The sequence below is a fragment of the Garra rufa genome, chromosome 10 (assembly GCF_049309525.1).
Source record: "Garra rufa chromosome 10, GarRuf1.0, whole genome shotgun sequence".
In the NCBI taxonomy this organism is placed as follows: domain Eukaryota; kingdom Metazoa; phylum Chordata; class Actinopteri; order Cypriniformes; family Cyprinidae; genus Garra; species Garra rufa.
Window position 1 is genome coordinate 10,368,593 of NC_133370.1, and position 21,802 is coordinate 10,390,394.

Genomic DNA, 21,802 nt, shown 5'->3' on the forward strand with positions numbered 1-21,802 from the left:
GCTGAAAGATAAAAGAACCGGGATGCAGAGCTGAGTTCCATTCTTAAAAGGATCAATTTATCACAACACCAACAACAGCTATACTTGGTGATCCACATATATTGGAAATATAAATAGATTTTTTTACAGATTTCAAATGACATTTTTCCTTATATTGTTAATTATTCTGTTCTAGTTTGTTTTCCCTTTCCTAATTTTTCCATATGTGGTGCTTGTTACTGTATATTATGGTATCAAAAAATTATATATCAATAACAGACTGACAAAGGAGAAGGAATTCAAACTGGATTTTAAAGTTTGTAGTACTTAACAATAGGATTTAAGTATTGTGTGTGTGTGTGTGTGTGTGTGTATGTCTGGATTAATCACAGTACATTGTTTTTAGGAATAAAATATTATATAAACCAGGTGATTGATGTAAAAATTTCCTCACAATATAGATAGGAGTAAACCTGGAACATTTGAATATTTAGTTTTGTTTTACATTTAATTATCGTTTTTTTAAACTCCAATAACTACTGTTATAAATACATGGAAAAACGTAACTTTTTTGCATTTGTATTTTTGTTTTGTTATATTGAATTCTGTTCTTGTAATTTGTTTAGTTGTTCTTATTAATTATAAAGTGTTTTCTATTTATTAATGTTTGAATTTTGTATTAGTTATGCTAGTAGTTTTTTGCTTTGGAATCAAAATTGCAATAAACAATTGTTAAATTTTACAGCTATTTATTTTGGTATCATAAATAAGATGAAATACTACTGTTTTAGATATAGGGTCAAGCAGAATGTCTGAATTTATGAATATAAAGTTTATGTAAGGAAAAACATATTTTTCAAAAAAATTGTGATAATATATTTTAGCTATTATCCCACAACCATACTTTGAAGATATGCATTGTAATTGAATCTACATACACAAATATATGCAGTAATATTAAAGAAACACTTAAATGTATGGTTTGGATATTAACCACTAGTATAAAAAAATATGTAAACAAACTTGAAAAAAATTAGATTTTTTAAGGCAACCCTTATGGTTGTATTATTTAAGTTTATTGCTACCTGTAGTTTCTGACAGAACATGTGTACACATGCAGGTTACCTGGAGAGTGTGTCTGACTTACCTGATGCCAGGTTCATCTTTCTTTGGTACAAAAGCAGTAAGAGAAGCCAGAAATAGACAACTAAAACCTTCATCCTGTTCAGGTAAGTGTGTCCAACTTAACTCACTTAATTCCCACTTCACTTTGTGTTTAAGTAGAGCTGCTGAATTTTCTGGAGGCTACATACTGATTTGCATCTGCATCTTGCTGAACAGGTTTTGCTACATATAAAAATGTCCCTTTTTATATATGTATTGCAAAAGGTTAACGCTTAAAGGTCTGAAAGTATGACAGGAATGCTGGAGCATAAATATACAAAGTTGAAAAAAATAACAGGACCTTCAAAAGGTTTTATTGAATGAAATAATGTTTATTAAATGAAAGACAAAAAGAGAGCATACTCAGAGATACAGCATATTAAATACATTTAACAAAAACAATCAAGTTAGTTTTTTAAATGATAAAACAAGATTAAATGTTAAACATTAAATTAAGATTTTGCACATTCTGTGGATGTTTAAACATTAGTGTAACTTTCTCATAGGTAATGTCAAGGGGAAAAACACTATGTTCCTATGGTGTTATCTGTAAATGGTAATAAGAAATAATTATGTTAAGACATGATAACAGATACTTGCTAGGTAAACAACACATACACAACAAATGATCTTGCCAAAACTGGTCTGTGTAGTTCTATGAAGGTGTTTCAGCTCAAGCCTGAGGATGTACCCTGAACCGCAGTGACCGCCTGCATGCCAAAGATTAAAAGCAAATGAACATACTGATGTCAATCACGTTTGTTAAAGGTCCCATATTGTCAAAATCGAAATTTCCTGGCTTTTTTCATGATAACTGAGGTCTAGGGGCTATGTAACTACCATATGAGTTTCAAAGCAGTCAATCCACAGTAAACTGCATCATCACTAAAACACTGCCTTTATGGTTCTGGCTTTTGTTCACACAGCGCTCGTTCCCTTAATTTTCCAGAATCAGCGCGCATTGTGAAAGGGGCTTTACTAAAGCAACAGTTATGTAGCTTACTGCATTCGGTGTTTGAAAAAGAAAAAACATTAATGATCATTCTGAAATATCCTGTTGAGTATCAACAAGCTAGGCTCTCTCTATTGCTCTGAGCTCGCTTACAGCATACATGACGTAGTTACCTGTGGTTGGCCTGGCTGTGCGTCACTCAGAAAACAACAGGCCAATCAGAAGAGAGGCTCATGAATATTAATTAGATGGACCTGTTTTTGACAGAGCTCCTAAAAAAGGAGCTGTAAAAATATATTGAGATGGATTTTGGCACTTATACCGCAAATATATATTCTTAAGGACATCAACAACTAAAATAAACCTCCAGAAATGTGTACAATATGGGACCTTTAAAAAAAAAAAACATCTAACATCAATATGAAACAGTTGTATAATTTCACCTTATATATTATATATGAGCAAAAAGGAGGACAGATATTAAACCAAAACATGCAATACAGCAAAAATATAACATGCACTACAAAAAATATTCAGTAATTGGCTGTTAATCAATTAATATTCATACTGAATTAATTGCATAATATAGTAAATAATTTGCAATCATACATAAACAGTATAAAGTTTATATTGTATATTAAAGGCTCTCTACCTCCGTCTTGCTGTGATTTTGTCATCTGTTGCTTTCCAGTTTTCTCTAAACACATTCTTTATCATGTTATTTTCACTTTTGTTGTCAGAATTTCCAAGTGTTTCAGAGAGAGTGATCTCTGCAGAGACAGAGAGAAAGGTTTCACTTGCATGCTTAGGTACTGAAATTGGATTATACTTCTATTAAATTAATTCATCAACTCTTATTAGGTTGTTTATACTAAGGGCCTCCAGACACAGGAGAAACATACCTCTACAGACCCCTCTGTACAGTGAGACGTCATCAATGGCAACATCTGACCGGGCTGAACTTCCTCTGCGTCCCTCAAAGATCACCTGATAGATCAATAACAGAGTTTTTTCTTTACTAAATGCACTCAATCAAACATTTTTCTTTTTACACTTTTTCCACGTTTTAGTACTGTTTACTTAACATTTATATAAAGTTGTATAAAGTAGTTTGCAAGCTTTTACTGACCTGGAACTTGGCATCTGGTCTCACGTCCACCTGTGCAAAATGCCACATATTTCCCTGGTCTTCTCTCATCCTCCACACCTCCTTGGCCACATTGCCATATTGTAGCACATAGACGCTCAGTCCCATAGTCCAGCTGGAGCCATACATGTGGTACCAGAACTGAAGACACTGAGGTTGAGTGTCAGCACATTCTGCACTGAGGAGACGGGCCGTGTCACCATGGACAGCACTGTCACCCTCAACGTACATATAAAACCCACCTGGAAATTTGGATATGGAGACTCATAAACACAGATATTGCCATATAAGTTGTGCAACACAACTATTCATTCATTAATGTAAAATAATGATAATTTTTCATGTTAAACAAGGTGACCTCAAGATCTTAAAAACAAGACCTACTTCCTGTTGTGTGGTCAGAGGAGGGGCCAGTCATTGATGTGGGGGTGGAGCCTCTGTGTCTTGTCCAATCAAAAACATCAGTTGCCAACTGAGTCCAAGTGCAAATGTCTTTTTCAAAATTACAGTTCATGTCGCAGACTGGAGGAAAGAAGCAAATGTCATTTACAATGAAATTACATAAATAGGTACTTGACAAAGAGATGTTTTGGGTCTCTCTGAAAACAAAGTATCATCAGTTATAACAGAATGTGATCACCCTGCATTAGTGGATAGTGAGCTTACAAGCTGAGGTGTTTGGTATTTCTGCAGTTTGGATGGGTGCAGGCTGTGGCGTTGTTGCAGCTGGTGGCAATGGAACTGAAGATGGAACCACTTGGTTTGGTAAATCTGAAAGATATTTACAACCATTTGCAAATGTCGTTCTGCTGAGTAAGTTGAGTGTTTTTACAAAGGGCCGCAGCAGAGTAGAAACATACCGCTACAGGCTCCTCTGTGTAGTGAGACGTCATCAATGGCAACATCTGACCGGGCTGAGCTTCCTCTACGTCCCTCAAATATCACCTGATAGATCAATAACAGATTTTTCTGTCTCCTTAATGTCCATGCTCAAATATTTCTAGTCATAGGTTAGATTATTTTATTGAACATATAACACATTCCAAGCTGATTTACTCACATGGAATTTGACATCTGGTCTCAGGTCCACTCGTGCAAGATGCCACATGTTTCCTTGGTCTTCTCTCATCCTCCACACCTCTTTGGCCTCATTACCATATTGCAGCAGGTAGACGCTCAGTCCCATAGTCCAGCTGGAGCCATACATGTGGTACCAGAACTGAAGACACTGAGGTTGAGTGTCAGCACATTCTGCACTGAGGAGACGGGACGTGTCGCCATGGACAGCACTGTCACCTTCAATGTACATATAAAACCCACCTGGAAAATAAATTGTGCGACACATCTATTAATTTATTCTTATAAAATAATTATAATTTTGATCATAAAATTATAGAATGACTTCAAGATCTAGAAGTGAAGACCTACTTCCTGTTGTGTGGTCAGAGGAGGGGCCAGTCATTGATGTGGGGGTGGAGCCTCTGTGTCTTGTCCAATCAAAAACATCAGTTGCCAACTGAGTCCAAGCACAAATGTCTTTTTCAAAATCACAGTTGATGACACAAGCTGGAGGAAAGAAGCAAATGTCATTAATGGTTTCATTAGTTTCTTTCTGAAAACAATGAAAGATGCAGACAATTAATTTTGTGAGTGTTATGGCATCATTAGTCAAAACAGAATGTTATCCCACTCCTGTGAAGGACAGTGAGCTTACAAGCTGAGGTGTCTGGTATTTCTCTACGCTGGATGGGTGCAGCTGGTGGCAATGGGACTAAAGGTGGAGCCACTTGGTTTGGTAAATCTGAAAGATATTTACAACTGTTAACACATTAAGTTTAGACATTTTTGCAAAATGTAGCAGTTTTTCTGCTGAATAATTTTGCTAATGGCTGCAGCAGAGTAGAAACATACCGCTACAGGCTCCTCTGTACAGTGAGATGTCATCAATGGCAACATCTGACCGGGCTGAGCTTCCTCTACGTCCCTCAAAGATCACCTGATAGATCAATAACAGATTTTTTTCTTTTTTTTAATGCCACTGCTTAAACATTTTGTATATACATTATATATGTTTGGCAAAATGTAATTAAGATGCAGTATATAAAAGTTGAAGTCTGTACCTCTTATTGCACTGATAAAAAGAAAACTATTTTTACTTTACTTTGGAGCATTCAAAGAAGATTAGATACATAAGTTTTCACTGACCTGGAACTTGACATCTGGTCTCAGGTCCACCCGTGCAAGATGCCACATGTTTCCTTGGTCTTCTCTCATCCTCCACACCTCCTTGGCTACATTGCCATATTGCAGCACATAGACGCTCAGTCCCATAGTCCAGCTGGAGCCATACATGTGGTACCAAAACTGAAGACACTGAGGTTGAGTGTCGGCACATTCTGCACTGAGGAGACGAGACGTGTCGCCATGCACAGCACTGTCACCCTCAACGTACATATAAAAACCACCTGGAAATTAGGATGAGGAGATTGATTAGTAGAGAAATTGTCATAGAATTTGTGCAACAGTACTATTAATTTATTCATCTGAAATAATTTTTTTAATTTTGGTGGTAAAATTATCTCAAGACTCAGAAAACAAGACCTACTTCCTGTTGTGTGGTCAGAGGAGGGGCCAGTCATTGTTGTGGGGGTGGAGCCTCTGTTTCTTGTCCAATCAAAAACATCAGTCGCCAACTGAGTCCAAGTGCACATGTCTCTTTCAAAATCACAGTTCATGTTGCAGGCTGGAGGAGAGAAGCAAATTTCATTTACAATTAAATTAAATAAATAGGTACTTGACAAAGAGATGTTTTGTGTCTCACTGAAAACAAAGAAAGAAGCAGAGAATTAATAGTGAGTATTATTTTATGGAATCATCAGTTATAACAGAATGTGATCACCCTGCATTAGTGGATAGTGAGCTTACAAGCTGAGGTGTTTGGTATTTCTGCAGTTTGGATGGGTGCAGGCTGTGGCGTTACTTCAGCTGGTGGCAATGGAACTGAAGATGGAACCACTTGGTTTGGTAAATCTGAAAGATATTTACAACCATTTGCAAATGTCGTTCTGCTGAGTAAGTTGAGTGTTTTTACAAAGGGCCGCAGCAGAGTAGAAACATACCGCTACAGGCTCCTCTGTGTAGTGAGATGTCATCAATGGCAACATCTGACCGGGCTGAGCTTCCTCTACGTCCCTCAAAGATCACCTGGGAGATCAATAACAGATTTTTCTGTCTCCTTATTGTCCATGCTCAAATATTTCTAGTCATAATTTAGATTATTTTATTTAACATATAACTCATTCCAAGAAGATTCACTCACATGGAATTTGACATCTGGTCTCAGGTCCACCTGTGCAAGATGCCACACGTTTCCTTGGTCTTCTCTCATCCTCCACACCTGTTTGGCCACGTTGCCATATTGCAGCAGGTAGACGCTCAGCCCCATAGTCCAGCTGGAGCCATACATGTGGTACCAGAACTGAAGACACTGAGGTTGAGTGTCAGCACATTCTGCACTGAGGAGACGGGCTGTGTCGCCATGCACAGCACTGTCACCCTCAACGTACATATAAAGCCCACCTGGAAAATAAATTGTGCGACACATTTATTAATTTATTCTTATAAAATAATTATGATTTTGATCATAAAATTATAGAATGACTTCAAGATCTAGAAGTGAAGACCTACTTCCTGTTGTGTGGTCAGAGGAGGGGCCAGTCATTGATGTGGGGGTGGAGCCTCTGTGTCTTGTCCAATCAAAAACATCAGTTTCCAACTGAGTCCAAGCACAAATGTCTTTTTCAAAATCACAGTTGATGACACAAGCTGGAGGAAAGAAGCAAATTTCATTAATGGTTTCATTAGTTTCTTTCTGAAAACAATGAAAGATGCAGATAATTAATTTTGTGAGTGTTATGGCATCATTAGTCAAAACAGAATGTGATCCCACTCTGGTGAAGGATAGTGAGCTTACAAGCTGAGGTGTCTGGTATTTTTCTACGCTGGATGGGTGCAGCTGGTGGCAATGGGACTAAAGGTGGAGCCACTTGGTTTGGTAAATCTGAAAGATATTTACAACTGTTAACACATTAAATTTAGACATTTTTGCAAAATGTAGCAGTTTTTCTGCTGAATAATTTTGCTAATGGCTGCAGCAGAGTAGAAACATACCACTACAGGCTCCTCTGTACAGTGAGATGTCATCAATGGCAACATCTGACCGGGCTGAGCTTCCTCTACGTCCCTCAAAGATCACCTGATAGATCAATAACAGATTTTTTTCTTTTTTAATGCCACTGCTTAAACATTTTGTATATACATTATATATGTTTGGCAAAATGTAATTAAGATGCAGTATATAAAAGTTGAAGCCTGTACCTCTTATTGCACTGATAAAAAGATAACTATTTTTACTTTACTTTGGAGCATTCAAAGAAGATTAGATACATACTGTAAGTTTTCACTGACCTGGAACTTGACATCTGGTCTCAGGTCCACCTGTGCAAGATGCCACATGTTTCCTTGGTCTTCTCTCATCCTCCACACCTCCTTGGCTACATTGCCATATTGCAGCACATAGACGCTCAGTCCCATAGTCCAGCTGGAGCCATACATGTGGTACCAAAACTGAAGACACTGAGGTTGAGTGTCGGCACATTCTGCACTGAGGAGACGAGACGTGTCGCCATGGACAGCACTGTCACCCTCAACGTACATATAAAAACCACCTGGAAATTAGGATGAGGAGATTGATTAGTATAGAAATTGTCATAGAATTTGTGCAACAGTACTATTAATTTATTCATCTGAAATAATTGTTTTAATTTTGGTGGTAAAATTATCAAGACTCAGAAAACAAGACCTACTTCCTGTTGTGTGGTCAGAGGAGGGGCCAGTCATTGTTGTGGGGGTGGAGCCTCTGTTTCTTGTCCAATCAAAAACATCAGTCGCCAACTGAGTCCAAGTGCATATGTCTCTTTCAAAATCACAGTTCATGTTGCAGGCTGGAGGAAAGAAGCAAATTTCATTTACAATTAAATTAAATAAATAGGTACTTGACAAAGAGATGTTTTGTGTCTCATTGAAAACAAAGAAAGAAGCAGAGAATTAATAGTGAGTATTATTTTATGGAATCATCAGTTATAACAGAATGTGATCACCCTGCATTAGTGGATAGTGAGCTTACAAGCTGAGGTGTTTGGTATTTCTGCAGTTTGGATGGGTGCAGGCTGTGGCGTTACTGCAGCTGGTGGCAATGGAACTGAAGATGGAACCACTTGGTTTGGTAAATCTGAAAGATATTTACAACCATTTGCAAATGTCGTTCTGCTGAGTAAGTTGAGTGTTTTTACAAAGGGCCGCAGCAGAGTAGAAACATACCGCTACAGGCTCCTCTGTGTAGTGAGACGTCATCAATGGCAACATCTGACCGGGCTGAGCTTCCTCTACGTCCTTCAAAGATCACCTGATAGATCAATAACAGATTTTTTTCTTTTTTAATGTAACTGCTTAAACATTTCTTACATACATTATATATGTTTGGCAAAATGTAAGTAAGATACAGTATATAAAATTTTAGTCTGCACCTCTTATTGCACTGATAAAAATACAACTATTTTTACTTTACTTTGGAGCATTCAAGGAAGATTAGATACATAAGTTTTCACTGACCTGGAACTTGACATCTGGTCTCAGGTCCACCCGTGCAAGATGCCACATGTTTCCTTGATCTTCTCTCATCCTCCACACCTCTTTGGCCTCATTACCATATTGCAGCAGGTAGATGCTCAGTCCCATAGTCCAGCTGGAGCCATACATGTGGTACCAGAACTGAAGACACTGAGGTTGAGTGTCAGCACATTCTGCACTGAGAAGACGGGCTGTGTCGCCATGGACAGCACTGTCACCTTCAATGTACATATAAAACCCACCTGGAAAATAAATTGTGCGACACATCTATTAATATATTCATGTAAAATAATTATGATTTTGAACTTAAAATATAGAATGATTTCAAGATCTAGAATTGAAGACCTACTTCCTGTTGTGTGGTCAGAGAAAGGACCAGTCATTGATGTGGGGGTGGAGCCTCTGTGTCTTGTCCAATCAAAAACATCAGTCGGCAACTGAGTCCAAGCGCAAATGTCTTTTTCAAAATCACAGTTGATGCTACAAACTATCAAAACAAAGTAATCAAATAATCATCATGTGAGCAGTTAACCATACTGTGATCCACCAACATGAAAAACTATAATGTGATGTCTAACAAATTCCTGTTACTTCTCATTCTCTCCAACTTTTTGGAATGCATCCACTTTACATTTATATTCACAAGACACTTTTATGTTTTAATTGCATTGAAGCTATATATAAGCTGCATATTATATCAGTTCATGCATTCCATGAGAATCATACTCATGTCCTCTGCAGTTTGAACTACAGTACAAAAACATGTACATGAACAATTTGAATATCTCATCTTACTTGATAACAACTGGTGATGAAAATAAAATTGTTGTTGCAAACTGTTTTACCTCAATATAAATATAGGAAGTCTTACTTGGATGGAGGTCAGTTAAGTTTGGAGTAGATGGATGAGGTGCCAGAGTCGTTGAGTATAGATCTTCTGCAGACAAATCTGACAATGTTTTGAGATCAAATTAGATGGAGCTTGTTTTAATTATATAATATAAAAATACAGAAAATACTATGTATAAATATACTGAAGCCTGAAGTAGTGAATTAGCATTTTTAGAAGTGACTGGAAAACCAAAAAATGTTTTTAAAGATCAGTCTGTAATAGATTTAAATCTAAAACACTTACAGTCACATGCACCGTACATTATGGCCACATCATCTATGGACACATCTGAGCGAGGATCTGAGCCCCTGATGGCTTCTATGATGATCTGAAACAACAAACAATCACTCATCATCATATTTAACGTCTGTCTAGAGCACTTTTTTATTTGTCCTCTGAATTCATTGACATTAATGCATTCTACTTGCAACATACACATACAGTAACTTACCTGGAAAGGCTGCTGTGGATGGATTTCAACCTGGCCTTTGTACCAACTGTTGCCCTGGTTGTTGGCTCTGGACCATACTTTGACTGCACGATTGTTCTCAAATATGTAGAGATTGAGTGACATAGCATTTGCCATGCCATACATGTGAAACCAGAAACTCAAACACTGCTTGCCGGAAGAGTGGCAGACAGGGCTCATTATTCGGGCTGAGTCGCCATGGACCACACTATCCCCCTCGATGTACATGTAATAGCCACCTATATAAAACAATCAGAGAGGTAAACAGGGCACTCGACCATTTTTTTTTTAATTATTTGCTATCAGAACCCCATAGTCTACTTCAGATAGTAAAAACTAATTTGCCCAGCAAACCTACTTCCTGTGGTGTGGTCACCGGCTGGCCCAGTAAAGTCTGATGGCGTTGACCCTGACCATCTGGTCCAGTCAAAACTGTCTTGGATAAGCTGTTCCCATCCACATTCATCCTGGTCAAAGTTGCAGCTCCATGCACAACCTGTGTGACAATACAATATTTAAAATTAATCTAGAAAAAAAAAATAAAAACAGGTATATACAGGAAGGATAGACTGCTTACTTGCAGAAGATGGAGGTGGTGTGGGTTTATCTGTTGGCAGTGGATTGATATCTGTATGGGAACAGATAAAATGAGTCAAGAGGCTAAAGAAAACAATTTATTCATTTTTTGAATAGGACAAACATTTAAATAAGACAAATATAAATTTAGAATATTATTTTATGATATATATTTTTTACTGATCACTTACAACACAAGGTGTGATTCCTCCAGTCTGGCAGAAACACCTCCGTTACTTCACAAGCAGACACATAGTCCTCAAAAGAGTTGCAAAGCTGAGCTTTGTCGCCCTTGGAAATACAGTAATCAGAAATGCAGCTGCTGACATAAATCTGTGGTGGAACAAACCAGTGGCACTCTTTGAAAGCATCTCCATACAGTTCACTGCATTTATTATATGCATCATCCTCAAGGTCTGGATTACACTCAGGAGGGTCTGGAGAACCATTACTGCAACTGGAAAAAAAGTTGAAAAAATAGGGCATTATGTATTTATTTGATAATATAATGTTGTTTTTTCTATCATCTATCTATTTATCTAAAAAAAATTATAATAAACAAATAAATAAATAGTCAAAACATTTCCCCCCTTTATAATTCATGATCGATGAATCAGTTTCTGTTACTTTTCCATTTTGATCTATAACACTGAATTGAGTCAGTGAGTTGAATCGTCCATCAATGAACTGAATCATTAAGATCAGCCGATTCACTGAAAAGATTCGACTCAAAAGAATGATTCGTTCACGAAGTGGCGATTCTCATAAACACAAGGAAGAGCTAGAGTGAATTTCATTTGTAAAGAATCATAACGCTAATTTCAGTCTGTTCATTTTAAAGAACTATTCCTTGCTAATCTGGTGTCTAAACGTTCATTTAACTTAGGTGCAACCTCTGTCAGTATCATTGCGCAATATGAGTTTGTCCGTCTGTCTTTATCAATTTAGCGTAACGTTAATGTATTATGAATCAATAGAAATTCAGTGAGTATTAAGTGAGCTCTTACGTCCAGTCGGTGTCGTTGCTATTCCAGCTGCTGGCGAACTCGTGCGGATTCGCTACTATGTTGCCGTCGGGTGTCACAAAATCGTCAAACTGACTTTCGGAGTAGGTACCGCACAGGCCGCACAGCACTCCTCTGTAGCGTTCATCCACCTGGACGTACAGCCTAGCGTTTCCAAACAGCAGCCTCAGACCGAAGTTCGTATTAACCTGAGCATAAGGTCCTGACTCAGTCACAGACACAGAGGAACTAAACTCTGCAGGGAGGCGAACCTGACTACCGTTTGCCTGGAGTGAAGGAAAAAAAAAATGCATGAGTTATGGTAAGGAACTTTTGGGTCTATTTTATCAATCCTGTCGAGTAAATGAGGCCTAGATTTAGGGAGCATTACAATTATGCATATTTATTAATTTTCTCTATCCATCCATCACTATAACACTTCACTTTACTATAATAGTTGCTACTATTTGGTCTTGAGACCAATTTTTAAAGGTCTTGGTATTGACAGCATTTGTACTTGGTCTTGTCTTAGTCTCAAACTAAGAGGATTCAGGATTTTGCTTCAAGACCACAACTGTATCAGTATCAAAAAATCGCCATTAAATTGAGTCAACAACTAAATAAATAATTCATAACAAGAATAAATTTATTTGATTTATACCAGTGTATCTCAAAGTTTTTGACTTCAAGGCTCCCTCCCTTATTTTCCACAACAATATTTTTAGGCCACCATCCTTTCCCCAAAATAAGTTTAGCATGACTAAAAATATGTATATTTGTTGTAAGTCAAGAAATATCTTGACTTGGCTTAGTCCAGATAATATTTAGCTTTAGCTTATTTTAATGCTTGTTTTGCCTTATTTTAAATAATGTTACATTATCTTGAGGCCTCCTATTGGGCCCTCTGGCTGAGGGCCACTGTTTTATACTCCTATGTTTGGTCAGAAATGAATGAGGGATTGTGTCAAAAATATCCAAAAAAAAAAAAAATGAATACAAGTACCCACATACTTGCATACTTGTATGAGATCTGTATTTTTATATTATAGTCTAAAAATGATATAATCAGGCAATATCAAAAGAACAAATTTTATATTGCTTTTATACATTATACTCAAGGTTATGTATGCATTTGTAATTGTACCAATTCAAATCCAGCTTCTGTGCCACCACTGTACTGGTAAGATTACAATATTATTGTTAGTGATTTTTATTTGATTGGTAAGAGCTTTATATAGTGTCTTATTATTCTAATTGTATTTAATGATTAACAATAAGACATTTCTTAAGCAGTAAATGTGGGTCTTTCAGAAGGATTTCAGTAGGTCTGGTCTAGGTCTTGACTCTGTCTCTCCCTGCCTTGGTCTTGTCTTGGTCTCAACACATTGGTCTTGCTCTCGACTTGGTCTCAGATTAGGTGGTCTTGACTACAAAACTACTACACTGTAAAAACTTTTCACCAGTTTCAACTTAAAAATTTACGTTTAGCAGCTGCCTTAAGATTTTAAGTTAAATCAACTTAAGTCATTTAAACTCACAAGTTATATCAACTCATTTTTATTGTAATAAGTTAAAATGACTAGTATTTTTAAGCTGATTTAACTTAAAATCTTAAGGCAGCTGCTGAATTTATGTTTTTAAGTTGAATCTGGTGAAAACTTTTTACAGTGTAGGAATAATGCAGTTTTCCACCCCAATATAATAATAGGAATATTAGAGTGTAATTTTCAAAATATATGTAAATTAATGCCACCAGAGAAAATTTGCAATGGTCCTAAAATAAGCTTTATTTTCATATGCAAAATATAATATAATTTTTTGATTTTGCATTGAAATACTGTTACCATGAAATCATGATACGTTTATTGTAGTTGTGTAATCTCCTTCAATGCTTTCATGATGCTTTCAAAATCTTTGTCATTTCATTTTTTTGTTTGTGGCAGCTGATGCAAAGTTGACACAGTTGTATTGTAGTAAAAATAACTGGAGTAAGTTTAGTATTCTTCTGGGAACTATTTTAGTAAATGTTTGATGAAGGATATTTGATTATAATCCCAAATCATTGCCAATCATAAAAAAAAAGTGCTTAGATTTGTAAAATTAAAACTGGGTCATTTATTTGTTGGCACGTTGCTTTATCTTTAATGTGAGGGGCAGAGAGTGTCATCTTACAGATAACGTAGTGATGAATACACATGATTTGAAGTATTGCAGCTAGTTATCTTTGCCAGAGGACTGATAATGTGAAGCAGAAGTCATTATCAGGTCACTCCTCAGATGTTATCACTTAAAGATAACATATGATGGCATAAGCAAACATGTCTCTTATCACTTACTTAAAATACGAACATTTTACTTACTGTAAACACTAATTATGGGTCATATATTTTGCGTTCTTCTGCCCACCTTTTCTTTCCACGAACTGTCCATGTATATCATGAATGATTAGGTATATCATTAAAGATAAGTGCATTGTGGAAAACAATGTGGAGGCATAATGAACTTCCCGTCATTTCACTCTAACACAGTAGTTTGTTTGCCTGTTTTGTTCTCTGCTTCTCCAGTGCTATCTATCTTCCCCTAGTTTTGAATAACATATATAATAATAAACGTATACAAGTTGATGCATGTATCTGTATGATGCTACAAAGTTGCTGAAAGTTTTCATTATGTCAATACACAAACTGATAGTACAGTCAAATTTGAACGACAAAAACAAGACACTTACATAAACTTGCTTGTCCTTCCCGAAGACAATGTGTAGGCCTTCCATGTGAAGAGCTACTGAGTTAAGAGAGGAGGTTCCAGAGTTGCTCTCTCCCTCATTTCGTGCCGTTATTGTGAACTGGGTGTCAGTAGGCCCGCAGGTCTTTGCTATGGTGTAGTTACAGGTGCCCCAGAAGGAGTAGGCTTTGCCATCGAAAGTGATGTAGTGAGGGTCACCGTAGACACTGCAGGTCGCCGGGCTGGACGGAAAGCAACCTAAGACCCCATCCTTTACCATGCACACTTCGTCAGCCAAGCAGGACATAGGTGAACATTGAATGTTACCCTGACCCAAACACTGGCACCGTTGCTCACATTGTCCCTCCATAAATGTCTCTGTGATCTGGATGGAACAGGAAGAGAAAGAATATATTAAAATATACTGTTTAAATAAGAAATACAGAAATATAATGTGTACTAACAAGCATTTTGTAGTAGTTAACTGATGCTTTGACTGAATTGTTTGTACATGTATAACATTTCATATATTTTTTTTAATACAAAAGAATAACATAATTATTACATTTAACTAGAGTGGAGTATTCATAGATTAAATGCAGCCATGATGACCATAAAATACTTCTTTAAAAAACATTACAAGTATGTTAATGTTAATTATTTTACTTAGATGGATCATACATGCATGTTATTTTTTTATTTAGTACTAACCTGAATAAGGTATTTCACATAAAAGACGTTTACATATACTCCACAGGAGAAAAAAAGGTTGAATTTATAAAAATGACTCTGTTCAAAAGTTTACATACACTTGATTCTTAATACCGTGTTGTTATTTAAATGATCCACATCTTTGTTTTTTGTTTAGTGATAGTTGTTCTTGAGTTACTTTTTTGTCCTGAAAAGTTAAACTGCCTGCTGTTCTTCAGAAAAATCCTTCAGGTTCCACAAATTCTTTGGTTTTTCAGCATTTTTGTGCGTTTGAACCTTTTCCAACAATGACTGTGTGATTTTGAGGTCCATGTTTACACACTGAGGACAACTGAGGGACTCTATATAATATAATATAACTATATAATATATAATATAACTATTACAGAAGGTTCAAACACTCACTGATGCTTCAGAAGAAAACATGATGCAATAAGAGCCAGGGGTGTAAACTTTTGAACAGAATGGAGATGAGTACATTTGTCTTATTTTGCCTAAATATCACTTTTTTATTTAGTACTGCCCTTCAGGAGCTACAGAAGATACTTACGTTTTTTTCCCAGAAGACAAAATAAGTAAAATTTACCCTGATCTTCAAATTCTTCAAAACCCTTAATACATCATGTTTCCTTCAAAAGCATCAGTGAGCATTTGAATCTTCTTTAATAGTTGCATAGGAGCCCCTCAGATGTCCTCAGTGTGAAAAGTCATTGTTGAAAAGGGTTCAAATACACAAAAATGCCGAGTAACCAAAGAATTTGAGGGACCTGAGGGATATTTCTGAAGAGCAGCTAGCAGTTGTAACTGTTCAGGAAAAACAAGGCACTCATGAACAACTATCACTAAATGAAAAGGAAAAACACAGCTCTGGATCATTCAGGTAACAACACAGTATTAAGAATCAAGTGTATGTAAACTTTTGAACAGGGTAATTTTTATAAATTCAACTATTATTTTCTCTTGTGGACTATACGTAAACATCTTTTATGTGAAATATCTTATTCAGGTCAGTACTAAATAAACAATAACATGCATTTTGTATGATACCTCGTATTTTAGTTTTAATAACATTTTGCAGATTCTGCAAAGTGTATGCAAACGTTTGACTTTAACTGTAGATAGATAGATGGGTAGATATAAATAATGATGTGAAGATGACAATAAGATGGCTAAGCTACTGTACCGAATAATGCTGTTCATTAACCCAACATCCACAGTCTTCAGCTAATACGCATGCTTCTCCGCTGAGCATGTAGCCATCGTCACACTCACAGCGCTCCTCACATATTCCACAAGGCCCTGTAGTGTCCTGGCTGGAGCAGGTCTTAGGGCATCCGCTGGCACAGGCATTATAATGGCTGTGAGGGCCACATGCCACAGCTAAAACACAAACCAGAAAAACCAAACATAATTAATTTGACTTGACTTATAGATTCACAGTATGTTTCCCATTGCCTTTGTGGTTTGTAATGGAAAGTTACGGGCCCACCAGTGAACGTGTGGGAGATGATTAATTAATAACCAGCGACTTTGTCTAGTACCTTTGTGTGGGTTGTTAGGTGGAGACCAGACTGCTGATTACAGAGAGGTCTGAGATAAGCTGTTCACTCTAATCAGTGACTCAGTGGCTGAAAACGGGTAGTCTGATCTGACACATCAAGACTTAATTTATGTTTATGATTAGCCTAACAATACTGGCATTTCTAAATTGCTTGTCAATGTTCACACTAAAAGTGCTCACTGCTTAGCTTTGGGTGGAGATGAGATAAGTTTTAAAACATATTCAAAGTTAAAAGCATTTTAATAGAGTTCAAACTTCAAAGCCTGTTTCACACATGCTGCTTGTTGCCTCTTTGAAGTTTTAAAGGATTATTTATATAGTGTTTTTTGTAGTTTTAGTAATTGTTAAACACGTACGACAGAATGTTGAGTTCCTCCAGGTCAGAACAGAGATTCCAACTTTCTTGCAGGTGGCACTGAAGGCCTCAACAGCATTGCAGAGGGCAGCAGGATCTCCATGATTTGTGCACATATCATACATGCAGCTTTGGAAGAATGTATCTGCATTCAGAACAGATGAGCATTTTGAGAATGGCCCTTGTGTGGATTTTAGCATGCCGCAGTAAGCCTCGCTGGCGTGTTGCTGCTCCTCTGCGTCTGTACAGACCCTGGGCAGGGTGGGCTCCTCACACACTCTCCGCCCTAAAACATGAGCATCCTGCACCAGTGACCCATATGGGCTTTTGAAGTCATCTTCTATCTTTTGGTTAAAGTTGCCACACATGCCACAGATTCTGTTCGAGTAGTTGCTGGGGACGATCACCTGAACGGCACCGGAGCGCATGTAGAAGACGGACAGTTTGAAGTCTGTCTGAAGGACCAAAGCATCTCCCTGGACATTAACCGTAACTCTGCTTTCTTTGAGGTGTAGAGGGAGATTATTCCAAATCCCATTTACCTGATTAGAGGACAACAGTGGTAAGTGGTTGAACGAGTGGTTCACACAAAAATGAACATGAAAATAGGTTGATGAGTTTGTTCTACATTATTGAAATTTAGCATTCCATCACTTGCTCACCAGTAGATCATCTGCAATGAATGGGTGCCGTCAAAATGAGAGTCCAAACAGCTGATAAAAACATCACAGTAATCCACAAGTAATCCAAACTGGGGTTGACTGATTATCGGCCTGGCCAATTAGCGGTGATGATAATAAGCATTTTTATGGTTATCGGTATCAGTTATTTACAAAACTAATTTGCTGATAAAATAAAAAACATTTTTTGTCTGAGCCCTTGTTATTCTTAATTTTGACATTTCATTTTTAATTCAGACATATACACTATTAGTCAAAGGTTTTTGAACAATACAATTCAGTTCATACAATTGTTGCTCACCAAGCATGCATTTATTTGATCCAAAATACAGCAAAAGCAGTAATATTGTGAAATATTTTTACTATATAAATTTTTTATTTATTCCTGATATCAAAGCTAAATTTTCATTACTCCATTCTTCAGTGTCATGCGATCCTGATTTGCTGTTCTAGAAACTTTATTATGATTATTATTGTCAGTATGAACAGTTGAGCATTTTTTTTCAGGATTCTTTGATAAATGGAAAGATCCAAAGATCAGCATTTATCTGAAAAAAAAAGCTTTTGTAACATTATTCACTATACCATTTAAAGGCTTGGAGTCTGTTTTTTTTTTTTTTTTAAATTAGCAAGAATGCTTTACATTGATCAAAATTGATGATAAATACATTAATAAGGTTACACATTTTTCAGATAAATGCTTTCTATTAATCAAAAAAACCTGAAAAAATTTCCACTCAGCTGTTTTTAGTAGCAACTTAGAATATTAGAATGATTTCTGAAGGATCATGTGACTGGAGTAATGATGCTAATATTCAGCTTTGAAATCACAGAAATAAATTACATTTTAAAATATATTCAGATAAAAATCACTTATTTTAAATAGTAAAAATATTTCAAAATTGTGTTGTTTTGGTGTACTTTGGATCTCATAAATGCAGGCTTGGTGAGTGGAAGAGATTTTATTAAAAAACATTAAAAATACTGTTTAAGAAGTCTTGACTGGTATTGTATATAACTTCAAGATATCAGTCTATTTAATTTGTATTTATCAGTATCAGCCCTGAAAAACACATCAATCGACCAATTCATAACTCCAGTCCAGCGGTAAACCCTTATAAAAGGATCCATGTTTATAAGAAGCAAATTCATAATTAAGGCTTTTTAATGTTAAACTGTCACTTCTGGCCAAATTTTAGTACATAATACTGCTTCCTCCAGTAAAAGGTCCATCCCATGTTGTATTCTCACATCAAATCCACCAATATATCTGTTTAGAACTATTTTTGCTTGTAAATAGTGCTTGATCTGTTCAATCGTAATTTAGAGGAAACTAGAGAAAATAACATCATGGACAGAAGATTCATATTTTAACTGAAAACAGTGGTTGTTTCTTACAAACACACAACTTTTTACTTCACAAGTTGTGATGTTTAATCAGCTCTTGCTCTCATTCTGATGGCACTCATTCACTGCAGAGGGTCCATTTGTTGATCAAGTGATGTAATGTAAATTACACCAAATATGTTACAATGAACAAACAAACATTTCTATATTGGCTTAGCATTTTTGGTGATTCGGTTTTCAGCAAATTTAAATTTTTGGCCAAACTACTCTTTAAGATGGACACAAATGTTATATCTAATCATCATAAATTGTGCTTGATCACTCACCATGACTTTCCTCCTCTCTGTCCTCATCATGGACACTCTGAGATCACGTATGTTGACGTTCACCTGCTGAATGGAGGATATGTGTGTCTCCCCTTTATTCTCATTCTGCACCTCCACTGCAAACTCCGGAAGCAGCCCTGACTCATCGCAGACCTTTGACAATATATAGGTACAGGGACTCTCAAATTGGAAGCTGACCCCATCAAAAGTAGTGTAGTGTGGGTCAGAGGCCACATGGCAGGTGCCAAAGGTGTCGCTGGACCAAGGCATGCGAGAACAGATGAGTTGCTCATCAGTGCAAGCACAATGAGTGCTTTTATCTGTCCAAAATGTGCCTCTTTGCTCACATTGTGGCCCTGTGGATGATATATTAACACTTTAGTATTTCTCAAAGGTCTATGAATGTGGTTAGGTCTCAGTGTTGGCCTGAAGATGATTATGCTGGTAAATGATGTAATGGTAGGTCATCATATGCCACTCACCACATTGTCCCTTCCGTACTCGTATTCTGTCAAAGGCAGTTTTCTTCATCATCGTGCAGGTCTTTTGATAGCTCAAAAACAACCTGCCAGAGAACACAATTACAGTTGCAGTGAGTAATAGTGATTCTTCAGTGCCTGCAAAAGTTTCATCACTCAACCCAAAATGGTTTAAAATACTACAATTACAATCTCATCGTGAAACAAATCCATGTTGTTTTAAGATGGCAGACAGTTTAACTTCTAATTCATATGCCTAGTAGTTAAATACTACTTAATCAGTCTATTGGTGAACTGAATGGAGTTATTATTTTGGTATCTTTATTTTGTATCTTTATTGTGTATATATATATTTTGCAACCGAAACCATGTGTGTATATATAGGTTTTCACAGTCTGGTTCTCAAGAGACGCTTGAGATCTGGTTTGGTGCTCACACTGCACATATCGTAACTCATTAAATGTAACTATAAAAATGAAATGATAATAGTGATAATAGTATAATTTCATTTTATTTATTTTGTATTTTTAGTCTTCTGTAGCACGGGTATATTGTATTATGTACAAAATATATTGTATTTTGTAACTTTTCTACTGTAAATATATCAAAACTATATTTTTGATTGGTAATATGCATTGCTAAGAACTTCATTTGGACAGCTTCAAAGGAAGTTTTCTCAGTATTTAGATTTTTTTTTGCACCCTCAGCAGATTTCAATAGTTGTATCGCCAAATATCGTCCATAACAAACCATACATGAATAGAAAGCTTATCATAAATCTTATACAGTATTACAGTTAGTCAATCTAAAATGGTTATTATATATTAACAACTGTCAACCATGTCGGTACGCAAATGAGCGGTGTTAAAAAACAAAGCAAAAAAAACTGATTATATATATATATATATATATATATATATATATATATATATATATATATATATATATATATATATATATATTTTTTTTTTTTTTTTTTTTTTTTTTCATATGTATTTCTTTTTTTTAATCTTGCTCTCAACTTTTTTCTTTTCTTGCAACTTTTTAACGTATTTTTTTTTTCATCTTTTTTTCAAGCTCTTTGGACAACAGCTGATTATGAATGTTAAATGCATTTTTTTTTTTCACTGGCATGACTGATTTTTGTTTCATTGGTGATATTGGTGCAAAACTTTTAACTGTCTGGATACACAGTTAAAACACATGAAAAATAACTAATAATAAGAAAATATATTCTCAAACATTTCAACATTAAATGCTATCTTTCTCCATATAGATGCCCATAACCTAAATACGAATATTTAAATTGCTGTACCTGGATGTTGTCATTGTCAGACTGCTTTGTGAGAGGGATGAAGACTTGTCTCCAGTCTCCACTGCTAGATGTCTCTGAGGTCCAAATCAATGTCTGCAGAATGTCATCCACCAGCAAAACTTTGAGTTCAGAACTCTTCCTGTTAGGTTTATGGTACCAGAACTCCAGACAGGAGTCTTCTGAGATTGTAAGAAATCCACTCTTGAGACGAAACACGCCAGATGGATTCTCAGGATGGAGAGCGGTTTTCTCTGTATAGCACATAGACAAAAAGACAAAACAAGTATACATTTTTCAAGAGAGCTGCTGAAGTGGTTTTGTCAGTTTCTATTTTGTGTGAAAATTCTGACTTTCAAAGTTTGTAATTTGCAATTTTATAATAACAGTCAATAATAATTGATTCAGTTTTAATGCTCTGCTTAGGGTCAACACA

General features: G+C 36.2%; 1 protein-coding gene across 2 annotated transcripts; it reads right to left on the bottom strand.

Annotated features, from left to right (window-relative positions):
• Nucleotides 1–1,454: 1,454 nt before the first annotated feature.
• Nucleotides 1,455–21,515, bottom strand: LOC141344829 (MAM and LDL-receptor class A domain-containing protein 1). 2 transcript variants are annotated; one of them, XM_073849727.1, is made up of 38 exons: nucleotides 21,370–21,515; nucleotides 20,058–20,140; nucleotides 19,576–19,931; nucleotides 17,224–17,764; nucleotides 16,490–16,686; nucleotides 14,600–14,980; nucleotides 11,875–12,158; nucleotides 11,059–11,324; nucleotides 10,869–10,919; nucleotides 10,650–10,787; nucleotides 10,274–10,530; nucleotides 10,066–10,150; nucleotides 9,802–9,879; nucleotides 9,280–9,417; nucleotides 8,913–9,172; nucleotides 8,622–8,706; nucleotides 8,428–8,532; nucleotides 8,108–8,245; nucleotides 7,710–7,969; nucleotides 7,413–7,497; nucleotides 7,216–7,302; nucleotides 6,930–7,067; nucleotides 6,562–6,821; nucleotides 6,362–6,446; nucleotides 6,168–6,272; nucleotides 5,848–5,985; nucleotides 5,448–5,707; nucleotides 5,154–5,238; nucleotides 4,957–5,043; nucleotides 4,671–4,808; nucleotides 4,303–4,562; nucleotides 4,103–4,187; nucleotides 3,909–4,013; nucleotides 3,627–3,764; nucleotides 3,225–3,484; nucleotides 2,998–3,082; nucleotides 2,748–2,865; nucleotides 1,455–1,853 (listed from the first exon to the last, which is right to left on the bottom strand). In XM_073849727.1, the coding sequence occupies exons 1-38, from the start codon at nucleotides 21,381–21,383 to the stop codon at nucleotides 1,817–1,819; spliced, it is 6,273 nt and encodes a 2,090-aa protein (XP_073705828.1). In that variant the 5' UTR covers nucleotides 21,384–21,515; the 3' UTR covers nucleotides 1,455–1,816. The 2 variants fall into 2 exon arrangements, with proteins under 2 accessions (XP_073705828.1, XP_073705829.1); XM_073849728.1 differs by lacking the exons at nucleotides 2,998–3,082; nucleotides 3,225–3,484; nucleotides 3,627–3,764; nucleotides 3,909–4,013.
• Nucleotides 21,516–21,802: the final 287 nt, after the last annotated feature.

Coding starts and splice junctions, on each gene's coding strand:
- LOC141344829 (XM_073849727.1), bottom strand. Junction 10,531..10,649: donor CGGTGACCACACCACAGGAA/GTAGGTTTGCTG, acceptor TGTTTTATATAG/GTGGCTATTACATGTACATC. Junction 9,173..9,279: donor CTCTGACCACACAACAGGAA/GTAGGTCTTCAA, acceptor TTTATTTTCCAG/GTGGGTTTTATATGTACATT.